Here is a 24,482-nt window from a genome sequence, read left to right on the forward strand (position 1 = left end):
GGTTTAATGTAATGTGTTGTAGCATACTAGCATGCACTGTGACTAGGCAAAATCAAAATATAGCTCATTGACTGTGTAACTTGAAAACAAAGGTCTATTCTAAAAGCCTTGCATTGCGCATCACATTGGTCATCCCTTCATTATGAGCTCGTATAGAATACAGAACCATCAACTCCTAGAAGGTGCATGACACATTTCATAGCTAATAGGTGTAACTCTTGAGGAGATACAATAATAACACAATAATATTAGTCTTAATATTAGTCTCTTTTCAAATCTGTAAAAAGGGCTACAATGTTTTATTACAGTCATAACAATAGGAAAGATTTCGATGGATGAGCATTTACATAGCACTTCAATTACACTATCAAACAGGTACTTTATGCTATTGGTTCTGAATAAATACACAAAGGCATAAATAAATAAATAAATACACCAAGCACTGTTTTGATTTTCCTCAAACACACGCAAATACACACACACACACACACACACACACACACACACACACACACACACACACACACACACACACACACACACACACACACACACACACACACACACACACACACACACACACACACACACACACACACACACACACACACACATACACACACATACACACACACACACACTTAGCTGTGGGTGACCCAGCCAACATAATTTGAGCACAATTCCTTTGTCTGCCAAATGTCTGAATTCAATGAAATGGAGTGTTCAAAACTTCTTCAGGATTGGTGGGTCCCCTGCGGGATGGTTGAACTAATGTAGGCTAATGCGAGAAAATGTTCAAGGACATAGGCAGAAAGCTTATATTCTTGTTAATCTAACTGCACTGTCCAATTTACAGTAGCTATTACAGTGAAATAATCCCATGCTATTGTTTGAGGAGAGTGCACAGTTTTGAACATGAAAAGTTATTAATAAGCAAATTAGGCACATTTGGATCTTGATACAACATTTTGAACAGAAATGCAATGGTTCCTTGGATCAGTCTAATACTTTGCGCACACACTGCTCCCATTTAGTGGCCAGAATCTAAATTGCACCTGGGCTGGAATAATACATTATGGCCTTTCTCTTGCATTTCAAAGATAATGGTACAAAAAAACTGTTTTTTTCTTTCTTTGTATTATCTTTTACCAGATCTAATGTTATATTCTCCTGCATTCCTTTAACATTCCACAAACTTCCTTTTGTGTTTTTCCTTTCAAATGGTACCAAGAATATGCACATGCTTGCTTCAGGGCCTGAGCTACAGGCAGTTAGATTTTGGCATGTCGTTGTAGGCAAAAATTGAGGTTTTAATCTGATATGAGAATTATTTTTCATTCAGTGTGAGGAAAATAAGATGTATTATGTATATTTGCTTCTCACAGTTGACGTCAGTCAAACACATCAAACACAGCATCAAAGGTGAACACTGGTAGCTATTGTCTCCTGCAGCGTTCACAAGATACCTTTCAAAGCATTTTGAATATCTCAATTGCTTTTATTTCTCTGCAAGTCACCAATTAATTCCAAAAGTATGTAAGAGCATGAGGAAAACAGTTATTCACCTTCAATTTGAATCCCTGTGTTCTTTCTCTATCCTCTTGTACATCAAAAGCTTGGAAAGCTTTCAGCGCTCATTCACCTGTTCTCCTTAACTCTCTCACAGGCAGATCTAAGTAGTTACATTTAATAGTTCAACTGTCTATTAAATAAGCCTTAAGCAATTGCAGTGTCAAGTATAAAATGATAGGTACAAGAAGGTGGTGACAATTTGATCTCTGAGCTCTTAGTGAGGTTTAACAATGGACAGCATGAATCTACAAAATCAGTATTCTACACAGAGACAAGCACAACAGGCTAACATCTGATGGGCAGACTCGCTAGAGAAAGACGAGACAAACCTGTAGTGAAGGGATGGTGCCATGCATCTATAGAAAATCTGGTGTGAGTGTTGGTGTGTTTCTGTTCTCCATCTTTTACTGAGGGAGGTTTTATGAAAACGTTACCCCAGAAAGCACTGATCCTATCCCATTGGTCCCCTAGAGAGATGTCTTGTTGATGTCAACCTTGACTGGAAGTGGTCCTGCCTCCTCGCTCTCCTCTGGTTGGTCGATAGCTACAGCAATCACAGGGGTCAGATGGTAGGGGTTGACCTTCTGGATGTCATCAAGAAACTCCTTGTCTCCGTTGATGCTCAGCTGGAAAAAGGAATCAGTTATTCATTCAAATCGATAGAAATGTTCCCATTGTCTCTAGGAGTAATTCTCGCACAGGTAAACACATGCCAATTAAGATAACACTTGAGTGAGTTAACAATTAAAGATGCAGTCCGGGATCTTAAGCACTAACATATCATAAAATGTTTTTGTTTTTTTTGCGAGACAACATACAGGGGCAAGAAAAAGTAAGTGAACCCATTAGAATTATCTGGATTTCTGCATAAATTGGTCATAAAATGTCATCTGATCTTCATCTAAGTCACAACAACAGACAAACACAGTCTGCTTAAACTAATAACACACACATTATTGGATTTTTCTTGTCTATATTGAATACATACTTTAAACATTCACAGTGTACGTAGGTTGGAAAAAGTATGTGAACCCCCAGGCTAATGACCTCTCCAAAAGCTATTTGGAGTCAGAAGTCAGCTAACCTGGAGTCCAATCAATGAGATGAGATTGGAGTTGGATAGAGCTGCCTTGCCCTAGAAAAAACACTCACCAAATTTGAGTTTGCTAGAAGAAGCATTGCCTGATGTGAACCATGCCTTGAACAAAAGAGATCTCAGAAGACCTAATATTATTCTTGACTTGCATAAAGCTGAAAAGGGTTACAAAAGTATCTCTAAAAGCCTTGATGTTCATCAGTCCACGGTAAGACAAATTGTCTATAAATGGAGAAAGTTCAGCACTGTTGCAACTCTCCCTAGGAGTGGCCGTCCTGCAAAGATGACTGCAAGAGCACAGTGCAGAATGTTCAATGACATTAAGAAGAATCCTAGAGTGTCAGATAAAGACTTAACATCTCTGTTGATGAGTCTACGATACGTAAAACACCCATGAAGAATGGTGTTCGTGGGAGGACACCACGGAAGAAGCCACTGCTGTCCAAACAAAACATTGCTGCACGTCTGAAGTTCGCAAAAGAGCATCTGGATGTTCTACAGTGTTACTGACCAAATATTCTATGGACAGATTAAACTAAAAAGGAGTTTTTTGGAAGGAACACACAACACTATGTGTGGAGAGAAAATGGCACAGCACACCAACATCAAAACCTCATCCCAACTGTAAAGTATGGTGGAGGGAGCATCATGGGTTGGAGCTGCTTTGCGGCCTCTGGGCCTGGACAGCTTGCGATCATCTACGGAAAAATGAATTCCCAAGTTTAGCCAGACATTTTGCAGGAGAATGGAAGGCTATCTATCAGCCAAATGAAGCTCAACAGAAGTTGGGTGATGCAACAGGACAACGACCCAAAACACAGAATGAAATCAACAACAGAAGAAAATACACCTACTGGAGTGGCACAGTCAGAGTCCTGACCTCAACCTGATTGAGATGCTGTGGCATGACCTCAAGAGAGCAGTTCAAGAACATTGTTTAACTGAAACAGTTTTGTAAAGAGGAATGGTCAAAAATTCTTCATCACCATTGTGCAGGTCTGATCCGCAACTACAGAAAACGTTTGGTTGAGGTTATTTAATGGAGGGTCAACCAGTTACTAAATCCAAGGGTTCACATACTTTTCCCACCCTACACTATGAATGTTTCCACGGTGTGTTCAATAAAGAGACAAAAACATATAATTGTTTGTGTGTTATTAGTTTAAGCAGACCGTGTTTTGTCTAATGTTGTGACTTAGATGAAAATCAGATAAAATTGTATGACCAATGTGTTTACCTGTGTTTTGATGTGCTGTTCAGGTGCAGTGACAAGGCTGGCACAGCTCAGCCACAACATCACCATGATGGACAGGAAGAGACAGGCAGCCAAGATCCAACGAGGCAGCCCAGAGCGCCTGAGAGAAAGGGGAGGATTAGGTAATGATACAGGCAATACAACTCAGAGGACCTCTAAATCAGAGGGCCCAAATGGGTTGATATGGGCAGATGACTATTCTTGTTCAATATCTCTTCACCTTGACATGCATCCCAGGAAGTCATGTTCAGCGGTTAGGTCTTCCGTATGTTGCTGGACTGCTGGGTGCTTGCCCTTGCCTCCCGCCTTGGCTGCTACCTTCTCCCCATGTCCTTTCACACCTGCACAGAGGTGAATACTAATGAGCAACAGAATTTATGAGGAAGTAACAAATGTAACCTAATTTCACCCCTCTGGAGATCAATAAAGCATAATCAATTCAATGTAATCCTCCTTTAATGCATTGTATACTTTATATTCTACAGCAGCGGTTCCCAACTACATTCAGCTGTGAGCCCATTTTTCTTCAGCAGATGATCCGGGGGCCGGAACATAATTTTCAAATAATTTGTACACTGCAAATTGACCGCAAGAAGCACAAACGGATATAGTATTTGACAAAAACATTATACTTTCAAACGTTGTTTACATTGGGATAAGATCACGTCTCTATTTCTGAGTGGAAATACTTGAGAACAGATTTCCAAAGTTAAAATAACTTGGAGCTGATTTCCTGGTGTTTTGACAGTCTTTTATGTCCAACAATGACAAACGAGTTTTGTTTTGATTTTGCAAATTAAATAAATAAATTCACCCCCGGGCCAAATTCGGCTCACAGGCCACAAGTTGGGGAACCCTGTCCTAAAGGTCTTATGATGTTTTGTACATTATGGGTGTCAGTGTGTGACAGAGCTGCACGCCACCATGGGGTCTCACCATGGGGTCTCTGTGTGTGGGAGTGAATCTGTGGCCAGGGCTTGTCTGCCACATTGGAGCGGGGGGCCTGCAGCTCCGGCAGAGTGTACTCGATCTCCGGCTGGCTCTGGGAGGAACAACAAACAAAGTCAATTCAGGAACTAGTAATTACATGCAGTAATTTCACTGAGAAAGAGACAGAAAATGATCTGTTTAACACAGTGCGGTTAAGCCATAAAGAAGCCTGGACTAAGAATACTCAATGAACAGCTAAACGACAGAGAGAAATAGACATACCTGTAGACTTAGGTATAGAGAATACTGCCAAATGAACTCAAACAAAAAGGGGACTTGCTCATTATAGGAGAACATTGTATTTTCACATAATGTGTTCTGTTGCAAGCCAGGCACTGTATACCTCAGCCATCTGTAAAATGAAGACAGATTAACTTCCAAACGGTACAAAACTGTAATAATCTATTCACACCTTATAATGGCAGTTCAGGTGTAGATTCTAATGAGCAGATTGTATTGATTGTTCTTCGGCACACCAGTGGAGTTTTAAATCAGCATTTATTTCTCTCTTACTTCATTAAAGGACACCCTTGTTGCCCATTGCGGAGTTTGTCGGTTAGCTGCTCAAGAGCACCACCATTTACCCTCTCTGAGGGGAGTGAAAAGGCCACTTGACTGGAGAAAGTGTCTGAAAAGAGGCCTTAAAAACAGTGTCCTACAGTATGTGAGCAAATATGCATCACTTGTGTGAAGACTTAATGAAGACTTAATCCCTGCGTACACACACACACACTCTCTCGGCAGAGGCATTATTGTGCCTTTCATTATGGGGACAGTGTTTTTGGCTTACCCTGGAGAACTCATTAAAATCAGATTTTGGTTACCCTCTACTGAACCTTTCCCAACAACAAGACACAGGCAGCATCAGCGCTCGGCGCTCTTAGCAGAAGGAGGACTGCAAGGGGATCGATGTAGGCATCGGCGGCTTGATGTTGTTTTCTTCTAAACGGACGAAGCAGGCGTTTAGCTGGTCCTGGAGCGAAGTGTCGGTGTCTGGACTTCCCTTTATAATCCGTGATTGTCTGGAGTCCCTGCCACATACTTCTCGTGTCTGAGCCGTTGAATGGTGACCCCACTTTGTTCTTATACTGCCGTTTTGCCTCTTTGATTGCCTTACAGAGGTCATAGCTGCACTTCCATGTTCCCAGTCACCTTGAATGCGGTGATTCATACTTTCAGTTTTGTGCGAATTCTGCCATCTATCCACGTTTTTTGGTTTTGATAAATTCTAATCGGCAGAGTGGGAACAACATCCTCTATGGAATTCCAGATAAACCCAATTAACGAGTCAGTGTAGAGATTAGAGGTCGACCGATTATGATTTTTCAATGCAGATACCGGTTATTGGAGGACCCAAAAAAGTCGATACCGATTAATCGGCCGATTTTAAAAAATGTATTTGTAATAATGACAATTACAACAATACTGAATGAACACTTATTTTAACTTAATATAATACATCAATAAAATCAATGTAGCCTCAAATAAATAATGAAACTTGAATTTGGGTTAAATAATGCAAAAACAAAGTGTTGGAGAAGAAAGTAAAAGTGCAATATGTGCCATGTAAGAAAGCTAACGTTTAAGTTCTGTCACGTTCTGACCATCGTTCTTGTGTGTTTTCATTGTTTTAGTGTTGGTCAGGACGTGAGCTGGGTGGCCATTTTATGTTGTGTGTCTGGTTTGTCTATTTCTATGTTTGGCCTGATATGGTTCTCAATCAGAGGCAGGTGTTAGTCATTGTCTCTGATTGGGAACCATATTTAGGTAGCCTGTTTTGTGTTGGGTTTTGTGGGTGGTTGTCTCCTGTGTCAGAGTTTGTACCACACAGGAAGGACTGTTTCGGGTTTTCATGTTTCTTGTTTTGTAGTCTATTTCATGTATAGTTTCCTTATTAAAAGAACCATGAATTATAACTACGCTGCGTCTTGGTCCGATCCCTGCTACACCTCTTTTTCAGAAGAAGAGGAAGAAGAGAACAGTTACAGAACCACACACCACAACAGGACCAAGCGGCGTGGTGACAAGCAGCCAGCATCACAAGACTCATGGACTTGGGTACAGATATTGAACGGAGAGGGACCCTGGGCACAGGCTGGGGAATATCGCCGCCCCAAAGCAGAGCTGGAGGCAGCGAAAACAGAGAGGCGGCATTACAAGGAGCAGGAGAGGCAGCAATGTCAGGATTTCGGGACATGGGAGCAAAATCTGGACTACACAACTTGGGAAGATAGACAGGTGGGCGGTCGATCCAGGGAGAGTGCCGGAGCCCGCCTGGGATTCGATGGAGCAGTGCGAAGAAGGTTACAGGAGAATGAGGTTGGCGAAGCGAGCACGGCGGCGCGGTAGGAAGCCCGAGAGTCAGCCCCAAACATTTCTTGTGGGGGGCACACAGGGAGTATGGCGAAGCCAGGCAGGAGACCTGCACCAACTTCCTGTGCTTACCGGAGAGCGAGAGAGACTGGGCAGGTACCATGTTATGCTGTGGAGTGCACAGTGTCTCCAGTGCGGGTGCATAGCCCGGTGCGGTACATACCAGCTCCTCTTATCAGCCGGGCTAGAGTGGGCATCGAGCCAGGTAAGGTTGGGCAGGCTCGATGCTCAAGAGCTCCAGTGCACCTGCACGGTCTGGTCTATCCAGTGCCACCTACATGCACCAGCCCTCCAGTGGCAGCCCCCCGCACCAGGCTTCCTATGCGTGTCCAGAGCCCAGTACTCCCTGTTTCTCCTCCCCGCACTCGCCCTGAGGTGCGTGTCCTTGGCCCAGTACCACCAGTGCCGGCACCATGCATCAGGCCTATAGTGCATCTCCCGGCTGTCCGGCGCTGCCAGTCCTCCCGCCCCTCAGTCCAGAGGCGCCAGAGCCCCTCATTCCAGAGGCGCCAGAGCTCCTCAGTCCAGCACTGCCAGAGCCTTCCTCTCCAGCGTTGCCGTAGCTTCCCGTCTGCCCAGCGCCATCAGTGTCGCCAGTCTGCCCAGCGCCGCCTGAGCCGCCAGTCTGCCCAGCGCCGCCAGTGCCGCCAGTCTGCAAGGAGCCGCCAGTGCCGCCAGTCTGCAAGGAGCCGCCAGTGCCGCCAGTCAGCCAGGATCCGCCAGAGCCGCCAGTCTGCCAGGATCCGCCATTCAGCCAGGATCCGCCATTCAGCCAGGATCCGCCAGTCACTCAGGATCTGCCAGAACTGCCAGTCAGCCAGGATCTGCCAGAACTGCCAGTCAGCCAGGATCTGCCAGAGCCGTCAGTCAGCCAGGATCCGCCATTCAGCCAGGATCCGCCATTCAGCCAGGATCTGCCAGTCAGCCAGGATCTGCCGGAACCACCAGTCAGCCAGAACTGCCAGTCAGTCAGGATCTGCCAGAACTGCCAGTCAGCCAGGATCTGCCGGAACCACCAGTCAGCCAGGATCTGCCAGAGCTATCAACCTGCCTGAGCTTCCTCTCAGTCCCGAACTTCCCCTCGGTCCCGAGCTTCCCCTCGGTCCCGAGCTACCCCTCGGTCCCGAGCTACCTCAGTCCCGAGCTGCCCCTCAGTCTGGAGCTGCCCCTCAGTCCAGTGGGGCCCGTTGTTAGGGTTCCTAGGCCAAGGTCAGTGGCGAGGGTCGCCACTCAAGGGACGCTAAGGAGGGGGACTAAGACAATTATGGAGTGGGGTCCACGTCCAGCGCAAAAGCCGCCACCACGGACAGATGCCCACCCAGACAGGTGCTTTTACACCTGCATTGTTTGCTGTTTGGGGTTTTAGGCTGGGTTTCTGTACAGCACTTTGAGATATCAGCTGATGTACGAAGGGCTATATAAATAAATTTGATTTGATTTGATTTTGATTTGCCCAATAGGTTTAGGTTGTGCGGTCGGAGTCCGCACCTTGGAGGGGGGGTACTGTCACGTTCTGACCATCGTTCTTGTGTGTTTTCCTTGTTTTAGTGTTGGTCAGGACGTGAGCAGGGTGGGCATTCTATGTTGTGTGTCTGGTTTGTCTATTTCTATGTTTGGCCTGATATGGTTCTCAATCAGAGGCAGGTGTTAGTCATTGTCTCTGATTGGGAACCATATTTAGGTAGCCTGTTTTGCGTTGGGTTTTGTGGGTGGTTGACTCCTGTGTCAGTGTTTGTACCACACGGGACTGTTTCGGGTTTTCATGTTTCTTGTTTTGTAGTCTATTTCATGTATAGTTTCGTTATTATAAGAACCATGAATTATAACTACGCTGCGTCTTGGTCCGATCCCTGCTACACCTCTTCTTCAGAGGAAGAGGAAGAAGAGAACCGTTACAAGTTCCTTGCTCAGAACATGAGAACATATGAAAGCTGGTGGTTCCTTTTAACATGAGTCTTCAATATGTCCAGGTAAGAAGTTTTAGGTTGTAGTTATTTTAGGAATCATAGGACTATTTCTCTCTATACCATTTGTATTTCAGATCCAAGATGGCGTAGCAGTCGGAGGTCTTGTCGTGTCGTGTCCCTTGTATATATAGTTTTTTAAACATATTTTTCTTCGCATATCTTTTAAAACATTTTGCTAAACCTCAACTTCGAAATACTCTCCTGCAACCCGCCTCACCCAATGTAGCGTGGATCAGCTTTTTTTTCTAAAGTACTTATATTTACTTCGGATTCGGAACCCCTCAACTGAAACTAGCCAGCTAACTACCAGCAAACCATTGCTAGCGGTCATCAGCTAACTGGTCATCAGCTAACCTTTAGCTCAGAAAGCTCTCGCCAGTTTAAACAACGCGACTCTAACCAGAGCATAACGGACCTATTATTTTTATTTTTTATTTTTTTATCCCCGGATTCCCACCGCAAACGGAACATTTTCAGCTGGATCTTCACAACTAGCTAACTAGCTAACCTCAACCCTGGATGATTACTCCTGGCTAGCGTTTCCATCAACTTAGCTTGAAGCTAGCCCGGCCAGAGCTCCTGTGCTACCACCGAAGCATACTCCGGGGCTACAATATCCGGACCCACGACCGGTCTATCGATGTCACCGTATGAAGAGGCATAAACAGACTCACCCCATCGCGACGTCCCCCAAAGACTAACTTTCTAGCCCTTGCTATCTGCTTGCTTGCTAATTCGGCCTGCTAACTGCTAGCTTGTTTAGCCCCGGTCCGCTAACTGCTACCTTGCTCAGCCCCGGCCTACTAACTGTTAGCTTGTTAGCACAGGCCTGCTAACTGTCTGAATCGCCGCGTCCCCAGCCAGCCCAACCACACACTGGACCCATATTTACTTTCAATCTCTTTTCGATTTTTAATTCGATTATACCTTCCGGTAACCTGCCTCACCCAATTTGATACGCTATTATTTTAAAAACACATTCAAGAACCTCCAGAAGCTAACCAGCTAAGTAGCTACAAGCTATTTAGTCATTGTTAGCCACTGCTAGCGGCTTTACCTTCTGCACAGCCAGCCAGTTTTTTTTTTAAACCTGGATAATACTCGCCAGTCCCATCCACCGCTGCCCCTGGACACTGATCACTTGGCTACAGAACTGATGCATGCTGGACTGTCCATTAATCACGGTACTCCATTCTGCTTGTTTATGTTTTATCTGTCGGCCCCAGCCGCACTTAGGCTCTGTGTGTAGTTAATCCGACCCTCCCTGCCTAGTCAACGCCATTTTACCTGCTGTTGTTGTGCTAGCTGATGAGCTGTTGTTGTCTCACCTACTGTTTAGCTAGCTCTTCCAATTCAACACCTGTGATTACTGTATGCCTCGCTGTATGTCTCTCTCAAATGTCAATATGCCTTGTATACTGTTGTTCAGGTTAGTTATCATTGTTTTAGTTTACAATGGAGCTCCTAGTTCCACTCTTCATACCCCTGATACCTCCTTTGTCCCAGCTCCCACACATGCGGTGACCTCACCCATTTCAACCAGCATGTCCAGAGATACAACCTCTCTCATCATCACCCAGTGCGTGGGCTTACCTCTGCTGTACCCGCACCCCACCATACCCCTGTCTGCGCATTATGCCCTGAATATATTCTACCATGCCCAGAAATCTGCTCCTTTTATTCTCTGTCCCCAACGCTCGAGGTGACCAGTTTTGATAGCCTTTAGCCGCACCCTCATACTACTCCTCCCTGCATGTCCCCAGGCACCCTCATTTGTTGACTTCTGTGATCGAAAAAGCCTTGGTTTCATGCATGTCAACATCAGAGGCCTCCTCCCTAAGTTTGTTTTACTCACTGCTTTAGCACACTCTGCTAACCCTGATGTCCTTGCCGTGTCTGAATCCTGGCTCAGGAAGGACACCAAAAATTTTCATACCCAACTATAACATCTTCCGTCAAGATAGAACTCCCAAAGGGGGAGGAGTTAGCCTGCAAAGTAATGTCATACTTTCCAGGTCCATACCCAAACAGTTCGAATGACTAATTTTATAAATAAGTCTCTCACTGTTGCCGCCTGCTACCTACCCCCCTCAGCTCCCAGCTGTGCCCTGGACACCATTTGTGAATTGATCGCCCCCCATCTAGCTTCAGAGTTTGTTCTGTTAGGTGACCTAAACTGGGATATGCTTAATACCCCGGCAGTCCTACAATCTAAGATAGATGCCCTCAATCTCACACAAATCATCAAGGAACCCACCAGGTACAACCCTAAATATGTAAACAAGGGCACCCTCATAGATGTCATCCTGACCAACTGGCCCTCCAAATACACCTCCGCTGTCTTCAACCAGGATGTCAGCAATCACTGCCTCATTGCCTGTATCCGCTATGGAGCCGCAGTCAAAAGACCACCCCTCATCACTGTCAAACGCTCCCTAAAACACTTCTGTGAGCAGGCCTTTCTAATTGACCTGGCCCGGGTATCCTGGAAGGACATTGACCTCATCCCGTCAGTTGAGGATGCCTGGTCATTCTTTAAAAGTAACTTCCTCACCATTTTAGATAAGCATGCTCCGTTCAAAAAATGCAGAACTAAGAACAGATATAGCCCTTGGTTCACTCCAGACCTGACTGCCCTCGACCAGCACAAAAACATCCTGTGGCGGACTGCAATAGCATCGAATAGTCCCCGCGATATGCAACTGTTCAGGGAAGTCAGGAAACAATACACTTAGTCAGTCAGGAAAGCTAAGGCCAGCTTCTTCAGGCAGAAGTTTGCATCCTGTAGCTCCAACTCCAAAAAGTTCTGGGACACTGTGAAGTCCATGGAGAACAAGAGCACCTCCTCCCAGCTGCCCACTGTACTGAGGCTAGGTAACACGGTCACCACCGATAAACCCATGATTATCGAAAACTTCAACAAGCATTTCTCAACGGCTGGCCATGCTTTCCGCCTGGCTACTCCAACCTCGGCCAACAGCTCCGCCCCCCCCCCGCAGCTACTCACCCAAGCCTCTCCAGGTTCTCCTTTACCCAAATCCAGATAGCAGATGTTCTGAAAGAGCTGCAAAACCTGGACCCGTACAAATCAGCTGGGCTTGACAATCTGGACCCTCTATTTCTGAAACTATCCGCCGCCATTGTCGCAACCCCTATTACCAGCCTGTTCAACCTCTCTTTCATATCGTCTGAGATCCCCAAGGATTGGAAAGCTGCCGCAGTCATCTCCCTCTTCAAAGGGGGAGACACCCTGGACCCAAACTGTTACAGACCTATATCCATCCTGCCCTGCCTATCTAAGGTCTTCGAAAGCCAAGTCAACAAACAGGTCACTGACCATCTCGAATCCCACCGTACCTTCTCCGCTGTGCAATCTGGTTTCCGAGCCGGTCACGGGTGCACCTCAGCCACGCTCAAGGTACTAAACGATATCATAACCGCCATCGATAAAGGACAGTACTGTGCAGCCGTCTTCATCGACCTTGCCAAGGCTTTCGACTCTGTCAATCACCATATTCTTATCGGCAGACTCAGTAGCCACATTTTTTTGGATGACTGCCTTGCCTGGTTCACCAATGACTTTGCAGACAGAGTTTAGTGTGTCAAATCGGAGGGCATGCTGTCCGGTCCTCTGGCAGTCTCTATGGGGGTGCCACAGGGTTCAATTCTCGGGCCGACTCTTTTCTCTGTATATATCAATGATGTTGCTCTTGCTGCGGGCGATTCCCTGATCCACCTCTACGCAGACGACACCATTCTATATACTTCCGGCCCGTCCTTGGACACTGTGCTATCTGATCTCCAAACAAGCTTCAATGCCATACAACACTCCTTCCGTGGCCTCCAACTGCTCTTAAACGCTAGTAAAACCAAATACATGCTTTTCAACCGTTCGCTGCCTGCTCCCGCACGCCTGACCAGCATCACCACCCTGGATGGTTCTGACCTTGAATATATGGACATCTATAAGTACCTAGGTGTCTGGCTACACTTTAAACTCTCCTTCCAGACTCATATCAAACATCTCCAATCGAAAATCAAATCAAGAGTCGGCTTTCTATTCCGCAACAAAGCCTCCTTCACTCACGCCGCCAAACTTACCCTAGTAAAACTGACTATCCTACCGATCCTTGACTTCGGCGATGTCATCTACAAAATTGCTTCCAACACTCTACTCAGCAAACTGGATGCAGTTTATCACAGTGCCATCCGTTTTCACTAAAGCACCTTATACCACCCACCACTGCGACCTGTATGCTCTAGTCGGCTGGCCCTCGCTACATATTCGTCGCAAGACCCACTGGCTCCAGGTCATCTACAGGTCCATGCTAGGTAAAGCTCCGCCTTATCTCAGTCCACTGGTCACGATGGCAACACCCACCCGTAACACTCGCTCCAGCAGGCGTATCTCACTGATCATCCCTAAAGCCAACACCTCATTTGGCCGCCTTTCGTTCCAGTTCTCTGCTGCCTGTAACTGGAACTAATTGCAAAAATCGCTGAAGTTGGAGACTTTTATCTCCCTCACCAACTTCAAACATCTGCTATCTGAGCAGCTAACCGATCGCTGCCGCTGTACATAGTCTATCGGTAAATAGCCCACCCATTTTTACCTACCTCATCCCCATACTGTTTTTATTTATTTTATTTTCTGCTCTTTTGCACACCAATATCTATACCTGTACATGACCATCTGATCATTTATCACTCCAGTGTTAATTTGCAAAATTGTAATTATTTGCCTACCTCCTCATGCCTTTTGCACACAATGTATATAGACTCTCCTTTTTTCTACTGTATTATTGACTTGTTAATTGTTTACTCCATGTGTAACTCTGTGTTGTCTGTTCACACTGCTATGCTTTATCTTGGCCAGGTCGCAGTTGCAAATGAGAACTTGTTCTCAACTAGCCTACCTGGTTAAATAAAGGTGAAAAAATAAAATTAAAATTAAAATGTCATTAACCTTTGACTATTGGATGTTCTTATAGGCACTTTAGTATTGCCAGTGTAACAGTATAGCTTCCGTCCCTCTCCTCGCTCCTCCCTGGGCTCGAACCAGCAACACAACGACAACAGCCACCCTCGAAGCAGCGTTACCCATGCAGAGCAAGGGGAACAACTTCTCCAAGTCTGAGAGCGAGTGACGTTTGAAACGCTATTAGCGCGCACCCCGCTAACTAGCTAGCCATTTCACATCGGTTACACCAGCCTCATCTCGGGAGTTGATAGGCTTGAAGTCACAAACAGCGCAATACTTGACGCACACCGAAGAGCTGCTGGCAAAGCGCACTAAAGTGCTGTTTGAATGAATGCTTACGAGCCTGCTGCTGCCTACCACCACTCAGTCAGATACTTGTATGCTTGTATGCTCAGTCAGATTATATGCAACGCAGGACACGCTAGATAATATCTAGTAATATCATCAACCATGTGTAGTTAACTAGTGATTATGATTGATTGTTTTTTAAAAGATAAGTTTAATGCTAGCTAGCAACTTACCTTGGCTTACTGCATTCGCGTAACAGGCAGTCTCCTTGTGGAGTGCAACGAGAGGCAGGTGGTTATTGCGTTGGACTAGTTAACTGTAAGGTTGCAAGATTGGATCTCCCGAGCTGACAAGGTGAAAATCTGTCGTTCTGCCCCTGAACGAGGCAGTTCACCCACCATTCCTAGGTCGTCATTGAAAATAAGAATGTGTTCTTAACGGACTTGCCTAGTTAAATAAAGATTAAATAAAGGTGTTACAATATATATATATATATTTTTTTTTAAGTCGGGCAAATCTGTGTCCAAAAATACCGATTTCCGATTGTTATGAAAACTTGAAATAGGCCCTTATTAATAGTCCATTCCAGACCTCTAGTAGATATGGGTTAGCTGACAAAGTCACAAAAATGATGCGCACTTTCAATGGGGCAAAAGTTGTTTTCTGGAGGACCAGATAGCTAGCAACAATGACAATAAACTGCCATGTGGGGAATCGCAAGTGACTCGTTTCATCTTGTTTTGAGGTGTTTTGACTGATTTCATGTCAGTGCTAATATGTTAAAAACCACTAGCTCGCTAATCAACAACTGTAAAGATGTATTTGAGACAAGTGCTCATTGTGCAAATGTCTTTATGTTTTCAATAAACATTGGAGACAATGTTAATGAACAAAAATAGAAACACAACATGGAACAATTTCAAAGATTTTACTGAGTTAAAGTTCAAGTAAGGAAATCAGTCAATTTAAATAAATTCATTAGGCCCTAATCTATAGATTTCACATGAATGGGAATACAGATATGCACCTGTAGGTCACAGACACCTGAAAACTAATGAAGGAGCGTGAATCAGAACCAGTCAGTGTGACACATCTCCTTCACATAGAGTTGATCAGGCTGTTGTGGAATTTGGAACGTTGTCCCACTCCTCTTCAATCGCTGTATGAAGTTGCTGGATACTGGCGGGAACTGGAACACGCTGTCATACACATCCATCCAGAGCATCCCAAACATGTTCAATGGGTGACATGTCTGGTGAGTATGCAGGCCATGGAAGAACTGGGACATTTTCAGCTTCCAGGAATTGTGTACAGATCCTTGCGACATGGAACCATGTATTATCAGGCTAAAACATGGCACGACAATGGGCCTCAGGATCTTGTCATGGTCTCTCTGTGCATTAATATTGTCATAGAGAAAATGCGATTGTGTTCATTGTCCGTAGCTTATGCCTGCACATACCATAATCCCACCACCACCATGGGGCACTCTGTTCACAACAGCACACTGCTCACCCACACGACGCCATACGCCATCTGCCTGGTACAGTTGAAACCGGGATTCATCCGTGAAGAACACACTTTTCCAGCGTGCTAGTGGCCGTCGAAGGTGAGCATTTGCCCACGAAAGTCAGTTACAAAGCCTAACTGCAGTCAGGTCAAGACCCTGTTGAGGATGACAACCATGCAGATGAGCTTCCCTGAGACAGTGTCTGACAGTTTGTGCAGAAATTCTTCAGTTGTGCAAATGTTTCATCAGCTGTCAGGGTGGCTGGTCTCAGATGATCCCGCAGGTGAAGAACCCGGATGTGGAGGTTTTTGGTTGGCGTTGTTACACATGGTCTGCGGTTGTGAGGCCGGTAGGATGTACTGCCAAATTCTTTAAAATGACGTTGGAGGCGGCTTATGGAAAATGAAATGAACATTAGATTCTCTGGACGTTCCTGCAGTCGGCATGCCAATTGCACACTCCCTCAAAACTTGAAACATCTGTAGCATTGTGTTGTGTGACAAAACTGCACATTTTAGAGTGGCCTTTTATTGTCCCCTGCACAAGGTGGACCTGTGTAATGATCATGCTGTTTAATCAGCTTCTTGATATGCCACACCTGTCAGGTGGATGGATTATGTTGGCAAAGGAGAAATGCTCACTAACAGGGAAGTAAACACATTTGTGCACAAAATGTGAAAGAAATAAGCTTTTTGTGCATGTGGAAATGTTCTGGGATATTTTATTTAAGCTCATGACATATGGTACCAACACTTTACATGTTGCGTTTATATTTTTGTTCAGTGTAGTTTACATGTTGTCAACAATCTAAGCCAAGGGCGTCTGTTTTGCCCCATAGTTGCATGCTCCGTTGATACTATTCTCAGAGGCGACCTGGAACATTTCCCAGTCCTCATGATGAAAACAATCTTGAAGCATAGATTCCGATTGGTCAGACCAACAATAAACAGTCCTTACCACAGGAGGTTCCTGTTTAAGTTTCTGCCTATAGGTGGTGAGGAGCAGAATGGAGACGTGATCTGTTTTGCCGAAGGAAAGGCGGGGGAGGGCAATGATCCAGTAAGGCTGCCGGCCCAGAAGGCATCCCAAGCCGTGTCCTCAGAGCATGTGCAGACCAGCTGGCTAAAGTGTTTACGGACATATTCAATCTCTCCATATCCCAGTCTGTTGTCACCACTTGCTTAAAGATGTTCACCATTGTTCCTGTACCCAAGAAAGCAAAGGTGTCACGTCCTGACCATTGAAAACCTGTATTTTCTATGGTAGAGTAGGTCAGGGCGTGACTAGGGGTTTTTGTTCTAGTTTATATTTTCTATGTGGGGTTCTAGGTTTGACTTTCTATGTTGGTGATTTGTATGATTCCCAATTAGAGGTAGCTGGTTATCGTTGTCTCTAATTGGGGATCATACTTAAGTATAATTTTTTCCACCTGTGGGTTATGGGATATTGTTTATGTATGGGGATATTGTTGAGTTTGTGGAGGATGCACAGATTTTGCCCAAAGGAACGTGTTGTCAGTTTGGTGCCACCTGAAGTCCGGAACCTCTTGCGACGCTAAACGGTCCGGAACTTCAAGGTCCATGGCTGGAGCCGCAGGATGAGTTGGTACTTCATCCCGCACCAGAGCCGCCCCCCGATGCTGGCGGATGAGTGGGTACTTGGCCCCGCACCAGAGCCGCCCCCGATGCTGGCAGATAAGTGGGTACTTGGCCCCGCACCGCCACCGCCACTAGACACCCCCCCCCCCCAACCCTCCCTTTTTGTTTCAGGTTTTGCGGTCGGAGTCCGCACCTTTGGAGTGGGGGGGGGGGGGGGGTACTGTCACGTCCTGACCATAGAAAACCTGCATTTTCTATGGTAGAGTAGGTCAGGGCGTGACTAGGAGTTTTTGTTCTAGTTTATATTTTCTGTGGGGTTCTAGGTTTGATTTTAAATGTTGGTGATTTGTATGATTCCCAATTAGAGGCAGCTGGTTATCGTTGTCTCTAATTGGGGATCATACTTAAGTAGCATTTTTTTCCACCTGTGGGTTATGGGATATTGTTTATGGTTAGTGTGTTTGAGCACTACGTAGTCACGGGTCTTTGTAAGTTTTGTTATTTTGTTTTCAGTTTCACTTATTCATGAAAAGATGTGGAACTATACTCACGCTGCGCCTTGGTCCGATCATTATTACGAACGACGGGACAGAAGGTAACTGAACTAAATGACTATCGCCCCGTAGCTCTCACTTCTGTCATCATGAAGTGCTTTGAGAGGCTAGTTAAGGACTGTATAATCTCCACCTTACCTGACACCCTAGACCCACTACAATTCGCATATCGCTCCAACAGATCCGCGGACAACAGTCACTATTGCATTGCACTGCCCTATGTAAGAATGCTGTTCATCAACTACAGCTCAGCCTTCAAAGCCATAGTGCCCTCCCAGCTCATCATTAATCTCAGGGCCTTTGGTCTGAACCCCTCCCTGTGCAACTGGGTCCTGGACTTCCTGATGGGCTGACCCCAAGTGGTGAAGGCAGGTAACAACACCACCACACTGATCCTTGACACGTGGGCCCCACAGGGGTGCGTGCTGCTCAGCCCCCTCCTATACTATCTGTTCACCCATGACTGCGTGGCCATTCACGTCTCCAATTCAATCATCAAGTTTGCTGACCAGACTGGTCACAAGAAAGAACCGTTGATTTCGGACATTTGAAAAGGTTCTGAGGATTCAATATATGGCTCCCCCCAACCCCCAAAAATGATGGCAGAGCACTAGGCTCAGAGCCAGAGTACGCTGTTTAGACGATTACGCCACAGCAGTTTACAATTCTCTAGCAAGCAGGGAGAGTACTTGATGTTTTAAGCCTTCCCCAAACCATAGCCCTAACCTTAACCACTCAGAATGAATACCTAAACTTAACCCTTTGAGTTGTTTCTGTACCCACGCAGAATTAACACTGTAACCAAGCTGAATTAACACTGTAACCAAGCTGAATTAACACTGTAACCAAGCTGAATTAACACTGTAACCAAGCTGAATTAACACTGTAACCAAGCTGAATTAACACTGTAACCAAGCTGAATTAACACTGTAACCAAGCTGAATTAACACTGTAACCAAGCTGAATTAACACTGTAACCAAGCTGAATTAACACTGTAACCAAGCTGAATTAACACTGTAACCAAGCTGAATTAACACTGTAACCAAGCTGAATTAACACTGTAACCAAGCTGAATTAACACTGTAACCAAGCTGAATTAACACTGTAACCAAGCTGAATTAAAGTGTAAAAAGAAAAAAAGACGTGCCTCCAATTACGGCAAATTCCTAAGTAAAACTATAAGATCAGGTTGTGGTGACGACAGTTGTAGGCCTGATTGTAGCTCCCTCCAGTAACCAATAAGATCAGGTTGTGGTGACGACAGTTGTAGGCCTGATTGTAGCTCCCTCCAGTAACCAATAAGATCAGGTTGTGGTGACGACAGTGGTAGGCCTGATTGTAGCTCCCTCCAGTAACCAATAAGATCAGGTTGTGGTGACGACAGTTGTAGGCCTGATTGTAGCTCCCTCCAGTAACCAATAAGATCAGGTTGTGGTGACGACAGTTGTAGGCCTGATTGTAGCTCCCTCCAGTAGCCAATAAGATCAGGTTGTGGTGACGACAGTGGTAGGCCTGATTGTAAGCTCCCTCCAGTAACCAATAAGATCAGGTTGTGGTGACGACAGTTGTAGGCCTGATTGTAGCTCCCTCCAGTAACCAATAAGATCAGGTTGTGGTGACGACAGTTGTAGGCCTGATTGTAGCTCCCTCCAGTAACCAATAAGATCAGGTTGTGGTGACGACAGTTGTAGGCCTGATTCTAGCTCCCTCCAGTAACCAATAAGATCAGGTTGTGGTGACGACAGTTGTAGGCCTGATTGTAGCTCCCTCCAGTAACCAATACCTCATTGGCTGCTTATTACAGAAGGGAAGAAATCAAAAACTTCACACTTCTTATTCCTGGCATGAATTCACACTTCATCCTTAATTATTATAACGTTACCCTCCTAACATACACCTTTCAACCGTTAGGAACTACACAGAAGACAGGAAAAACCTAGCTAACACAGCGTGGGACTGCCTTCACTCCATAAGTGTGTTTCTACGATAATAATCCTCATTACAACAGTTCTTAGCAAGTTCAGCTTGTCCATTTCCCCCACATAGCGAACACAGAAACAATTCAAACAAAAACAATGACAGACTGACAGGTTAACTGTTTGTTACACTGACTACCAACAACGATGAGACAGCCTACTGGGAGGAGGTGAGATCCCTGGTGAAGTGGTGCAAGGAAAATAACTTCTCCCGCAACGTCAAGAAAACGAAGGAGCTAATTGTGGACTACAGGAGACCGCAGAGAGAGCACACCCCCATCCACATCGATGGGGCCGCAGTGGAGACGGTCAAAAGCTCCAAGTTCCTAGGTGTGCACATCACTGGCAACCTGAAATGATCCCTTCACACAGCGTGGTGAATTAGGCGCAACAACTCTTCTTCAATCTCAGGAGGCTGAAGAAATTGGTCTTGGACCCTAAAACCTCAAACTTCTACAGATGCACCATTGAGAGCATCCTGTTGGGCTGTATCACCGCCTAGTACAGCAATTGCACCATCCACAATCGCAGGGCTCTCCACCTCTATATCAGGTATCAGAGGAAGGCCCAAAAATTGCCGAAGACCCCAGCCACCCAAGTATAGACTGTTCACTTTGCTACCGTCTGGCAAACAGGCTCTGAGACAGCTTCAACCCCCAAGCCATAAGACTGCTAAATAGCCAGACTACTATAAATAGTAAATTAATGGAACCCGAACTAGAGTAAATCAGTGCAGCTATCTTGCACTGACCCTACACACACTCACTAGCACGCAGGGCTATCCAACCCTGTTTATGGAGAGCTACCCTAATGGAGGTTTTTGCTCCAACCTCAGCTGTAACTAACCTCATTCAACTAATCAACCAAGTAATTATTAGAATCGGGTGTGCTAGATTAGAGTTGGAGCGAAAACCTACAGGATGGTAGCTCTCAAGGAACAGGGTTGGGGAGCCCTTACATTTACATTTACATTTAAGTCATTTAGCAGACGCACTTATCCAGAGCGACTTACAAATTGGTGCATTCACCTTATGACATCCAGTGGAACAGCCACTTTACAATAGTGCATCTAAATCTTCACTAGATTATATATACACACCATGTACACACTCACTCACACACATTACATTGACACTCCCACACAAAACCCACACACATTTACATACACACACACACTTTTACACTAATCATTTGCTGCTGCTACTCTGTTCTTTGTTTTACTCTTATTATTCTCTATCCTGATGCCCAGTCACTGTACCCTGGGTAGTGACTGGCTCGGGGTAATTCTATTTGCTCCGTTCTAGCCATTTTTATGAGCCGCTCTCCCTTCAGTAGCCTCCTGTGATATCTACCTGAAATACCTCGTACTTCTGCACATTGATCTGGTACTGGTACTCCCTGTATATAGCTCCACATTGATCTGGTACTGGTACTCCCTGTATATAGCTCCACATTGATCTGGTACTGGTACTCCTTGTATATAGCTCCACATTGATCTGGTACTGGTACTCCTTGTATATAGCTCCACATTGATCTGGTACTGGTACTCCTTGTATATAGCTCCACATTGATCTGGTACTGGTACTCCCTGTATATAGCTCCACATTGATCTGGTACTGGTACTCCTTGTATATAGCTCCACATTGATCTGGTACTGGTACTCCCTGTATATAGCTCCACATTGATCTAGTACTGGTACTCCTTGTATATAGCTCCACATTGATCTGGTACTGGTACTCCTTGTATATAGCTCCACATTGATCTGGTACTGGTACTCCTTGTATATAGCTCCACATTGATCTGGTACTGGTACTCCTTGTATATAGCTCCACATTGATCTGGTACTGGTACTCCTTGTATATAGCTCCATTCTTGTGTATTTTCTTTTATTCCATTCTTGTGTTACTTTTATTTTTAAACTCTGTATCATTGGAAAGGGCACGTAAGCAAGCATTTCAGGATAGAGTCTACACCAGTTGTATTCGGCTCATGTAACAAGTCAAATTTAATTTGATTGAATTTGACACTTTCTGCCCTCCAGGACGTCTACAGCAGCAGGAAGGCCAAGAAGATTATCAAGGACCTCAGGCACCCGACCCACGGCCTGTTCACCCCACTACCTTCTAGAAAGCGGATACAGTACAGGTGCACCGAGAGACTGAGAAACAGCTTCTATCTCCAAGCCATCAGACTGTTAAAATGTCACCACTAGCCGGCCTCCACCCAGTACCCTGCCCTGAACAGTTCTATCCGGCCTCCACCCAGTACCCTGCCCTGAACAGTTCTAGCCGGCCTCCACCCAGTACCCTGCCCTGAACAGTTCTAGCCGGCCTTCACCCAGTACCCTGCCCTGAACAGTTCTAGCCGGCCTCCACCCAGTACCCTGCCCTGAACAGTTCTAACCGGCCTCCACCCAGTACCCTGCCCTGAACAGTTCCAGCCGGCCTCCACCCAGTACCCTGCCTTGAACAGTTCTAGCCGGCCTCCACCCAGTACCCTGTCCTGAACAGTTCTAGCCGGCCTCCACCCAGTACCCTGCCCTGAACAGTTCTAGCCGGCCTCCACCCAGTACCCTGCCCTGAACAGTTCTAGCCGGCCTCCACCCAGTACCCTGCCCTGAACAGTTCTAGCCGGCCTCCACCCAGTACCCTGTCCTGAACAGTTCTAGCCGGCCTCCACCCAGTACCCTGCCCTGAACAGTTCTAACCGGTCTCCACCCAGTACCCTGCCCTGAACAGTTCTAACCGGCCTCCACCCAGTACCCTGCCCTGAACAGTTCTAGCCGGCCTCCACCCAGTACCCTGCCCTGAACAGTTCTAGCCGGCCTCCACCCAGTACCCTGCCCTGAACAGTTCTAGCCGGCCTCCACCCAGTACCCTGTCCTGAACAGTTCTCGCCGGCCACCACCCAGTACCCTGCCCTGAACAGTTCTAGCCGGCCTCCACCCACTACCCTGCCCTGAACAGTTCTAGCCGGCCTCCACCCACTACCCTGCCCTGAACAGTTCTAGCCGGCCTCCACCCAGTACCCTGCCCTAAACAGTTCTAGCCGGCTACCACCCAGTACCCTGCCCTGAACAGTTCTAGCCGGCCTTCACCCAGTACCCTGCCCTGAACAGTTCTAACCGGCTTCCACCCAGTACCCTGCCCTGAACAGTTCTAGCCAGCTACCACCCAGTACCCTGCCCTGAACAGTTCTAGCCGGCCTTCACCCAGTACCCTGCCCTGAACAGTTCTAACCGGTCTCCACCCAGTACCCTGCCCTGAACAGTTCTAGCCGGCCTCCACCCAGTACCCTGCCCTGAACAGTTCTAGCCGGCCTCCACCCAGTACCCTGTCCTGAACAGTTCTCGCCGGCCACCACCCAGTACCCTGCCCTGAACAGTTCTAGCCGGCCTCCACCCACTACCCTGCCCTGAACAGTTCTAGCCGGCCTCCACCCACTACCCTGCCCTGAACAGTTCTAGCCGGCCTCCACCCAGTACCCTGCCCTAAACAGTTCTAGCCGGCTACCACCCAGTACCCTGCCCTGAACAGTTCTAGCCGGCCTTCACCCAGTACTCTACCCTGAACAGTTCTAACCGGCCTCCACCCAGTACCCTGCCCTGAACAGTTCTAGCCAGCTACCACCCAGTACCCTGCCCTGAACAGTTCTAGCCGGCCTTCACCCAGTACCCTGCCCTGAACAGTTCTAACCGGTCTCCACCCAGTACCCTGCCCTGAACAGTTCTAGCCGGCCTCCACCCAGTACCCTGCCCTGAACAGTTCTAGCCGGCTACCACCCGGTTCTCTAAACTGCACCTGGATTATATGTGTATTGTTGTTTTTATTGCTAGGTATTACTGCACTGTTGGAGCTAGAAACACAAGCATTTGCTGCACCTGCGATAACATCAGCAAATCTTTATACGACACCAATAAACTTTTATTTTATTTTATTTGTATTGGAGTTAAGAGGAGACTCTTTGCTGGTGAGTGATTCTGACATATCAGCTGATCAATAGAAATAGCCTTTAAGAAGTTGTAATGTCTCACTGTAGCACCAAAACAAATCAGAAAAGTATCTGATCAGCCTATCCTCTCTTCATTGATGGAAAATAGATCAGATTTAATGACATAAGTCAATAGTTATGAAAACTGAAAAGAACAATTACCAGTCAGCGCTTGACTAGTCTACAGGTCAATGAAATTGAGTTCATTAGAGTAAAAACACATCTCAAACAAAAAAGAGAAAACGAAACAAGCAGAAAATAAATTAGACCCGATGTAGTTACTTAACGATGACATGCAGTAAGTATGTCATCCCTTTTACCATCAGAACAC

General features: G+C 46.1%; 1 protein-coding gene across 1 annotated transcript in view; it reads right to left on the bottom strand.

Annotated features, from left to right (window-relative positions):
- Nucleotides 1-863: 863 nt before the first annotated feature.
- Nucleotides 864-24,482, bottom strand: part of LOC124037047 (transmembrane protein 59-like) — a 32,223-nt gene continuing 8,604 nt past the window's right edge. Inside the window, exons 5-8 of the mRNA XM_046351673.1 lie at nucleotides 4,860-4,965; nucleotides 4,144-4,264; nucleotides 3,906-4,023; nucleotides 864-2,198 (exon numbers count right to left, since the gene is read on the bottom strand). Coding sequence (XP_046207629.1) covers nucleotides 2,040-2,198; nucleotides 3,906-4,023; nucleotides 4,144-4,264; nucleotides 4,860-4,965 — 504 coding nt within the window. The 3' untranslated portion in view covers nucleotides 864-2,039. The remainder of the gene's footprint in view (nucleotides 2,199-3,905; nucleotides 4,024-4,143; nucleotides 4,265-4,859; nucleotides 4,966-24,482) is intronic.

Source organism: Oncorhynchus gorbuscha, linkage group LG06 (assembly GCF_021184085.1).
Source record: "Oncorhynchus gorbuscha isolate QuinsamMale2020 ecotype Even-year linkage group LG06, OgorEven_v1.0, whole genome shotgun sequence".
Lineage (NCBI taxonomy): Eukaryota > Metazoa > Chordata > Actinopteri > Salmoniformes > Salmonidae > Oncorhynchus > Oncorhynchus gorbuscha.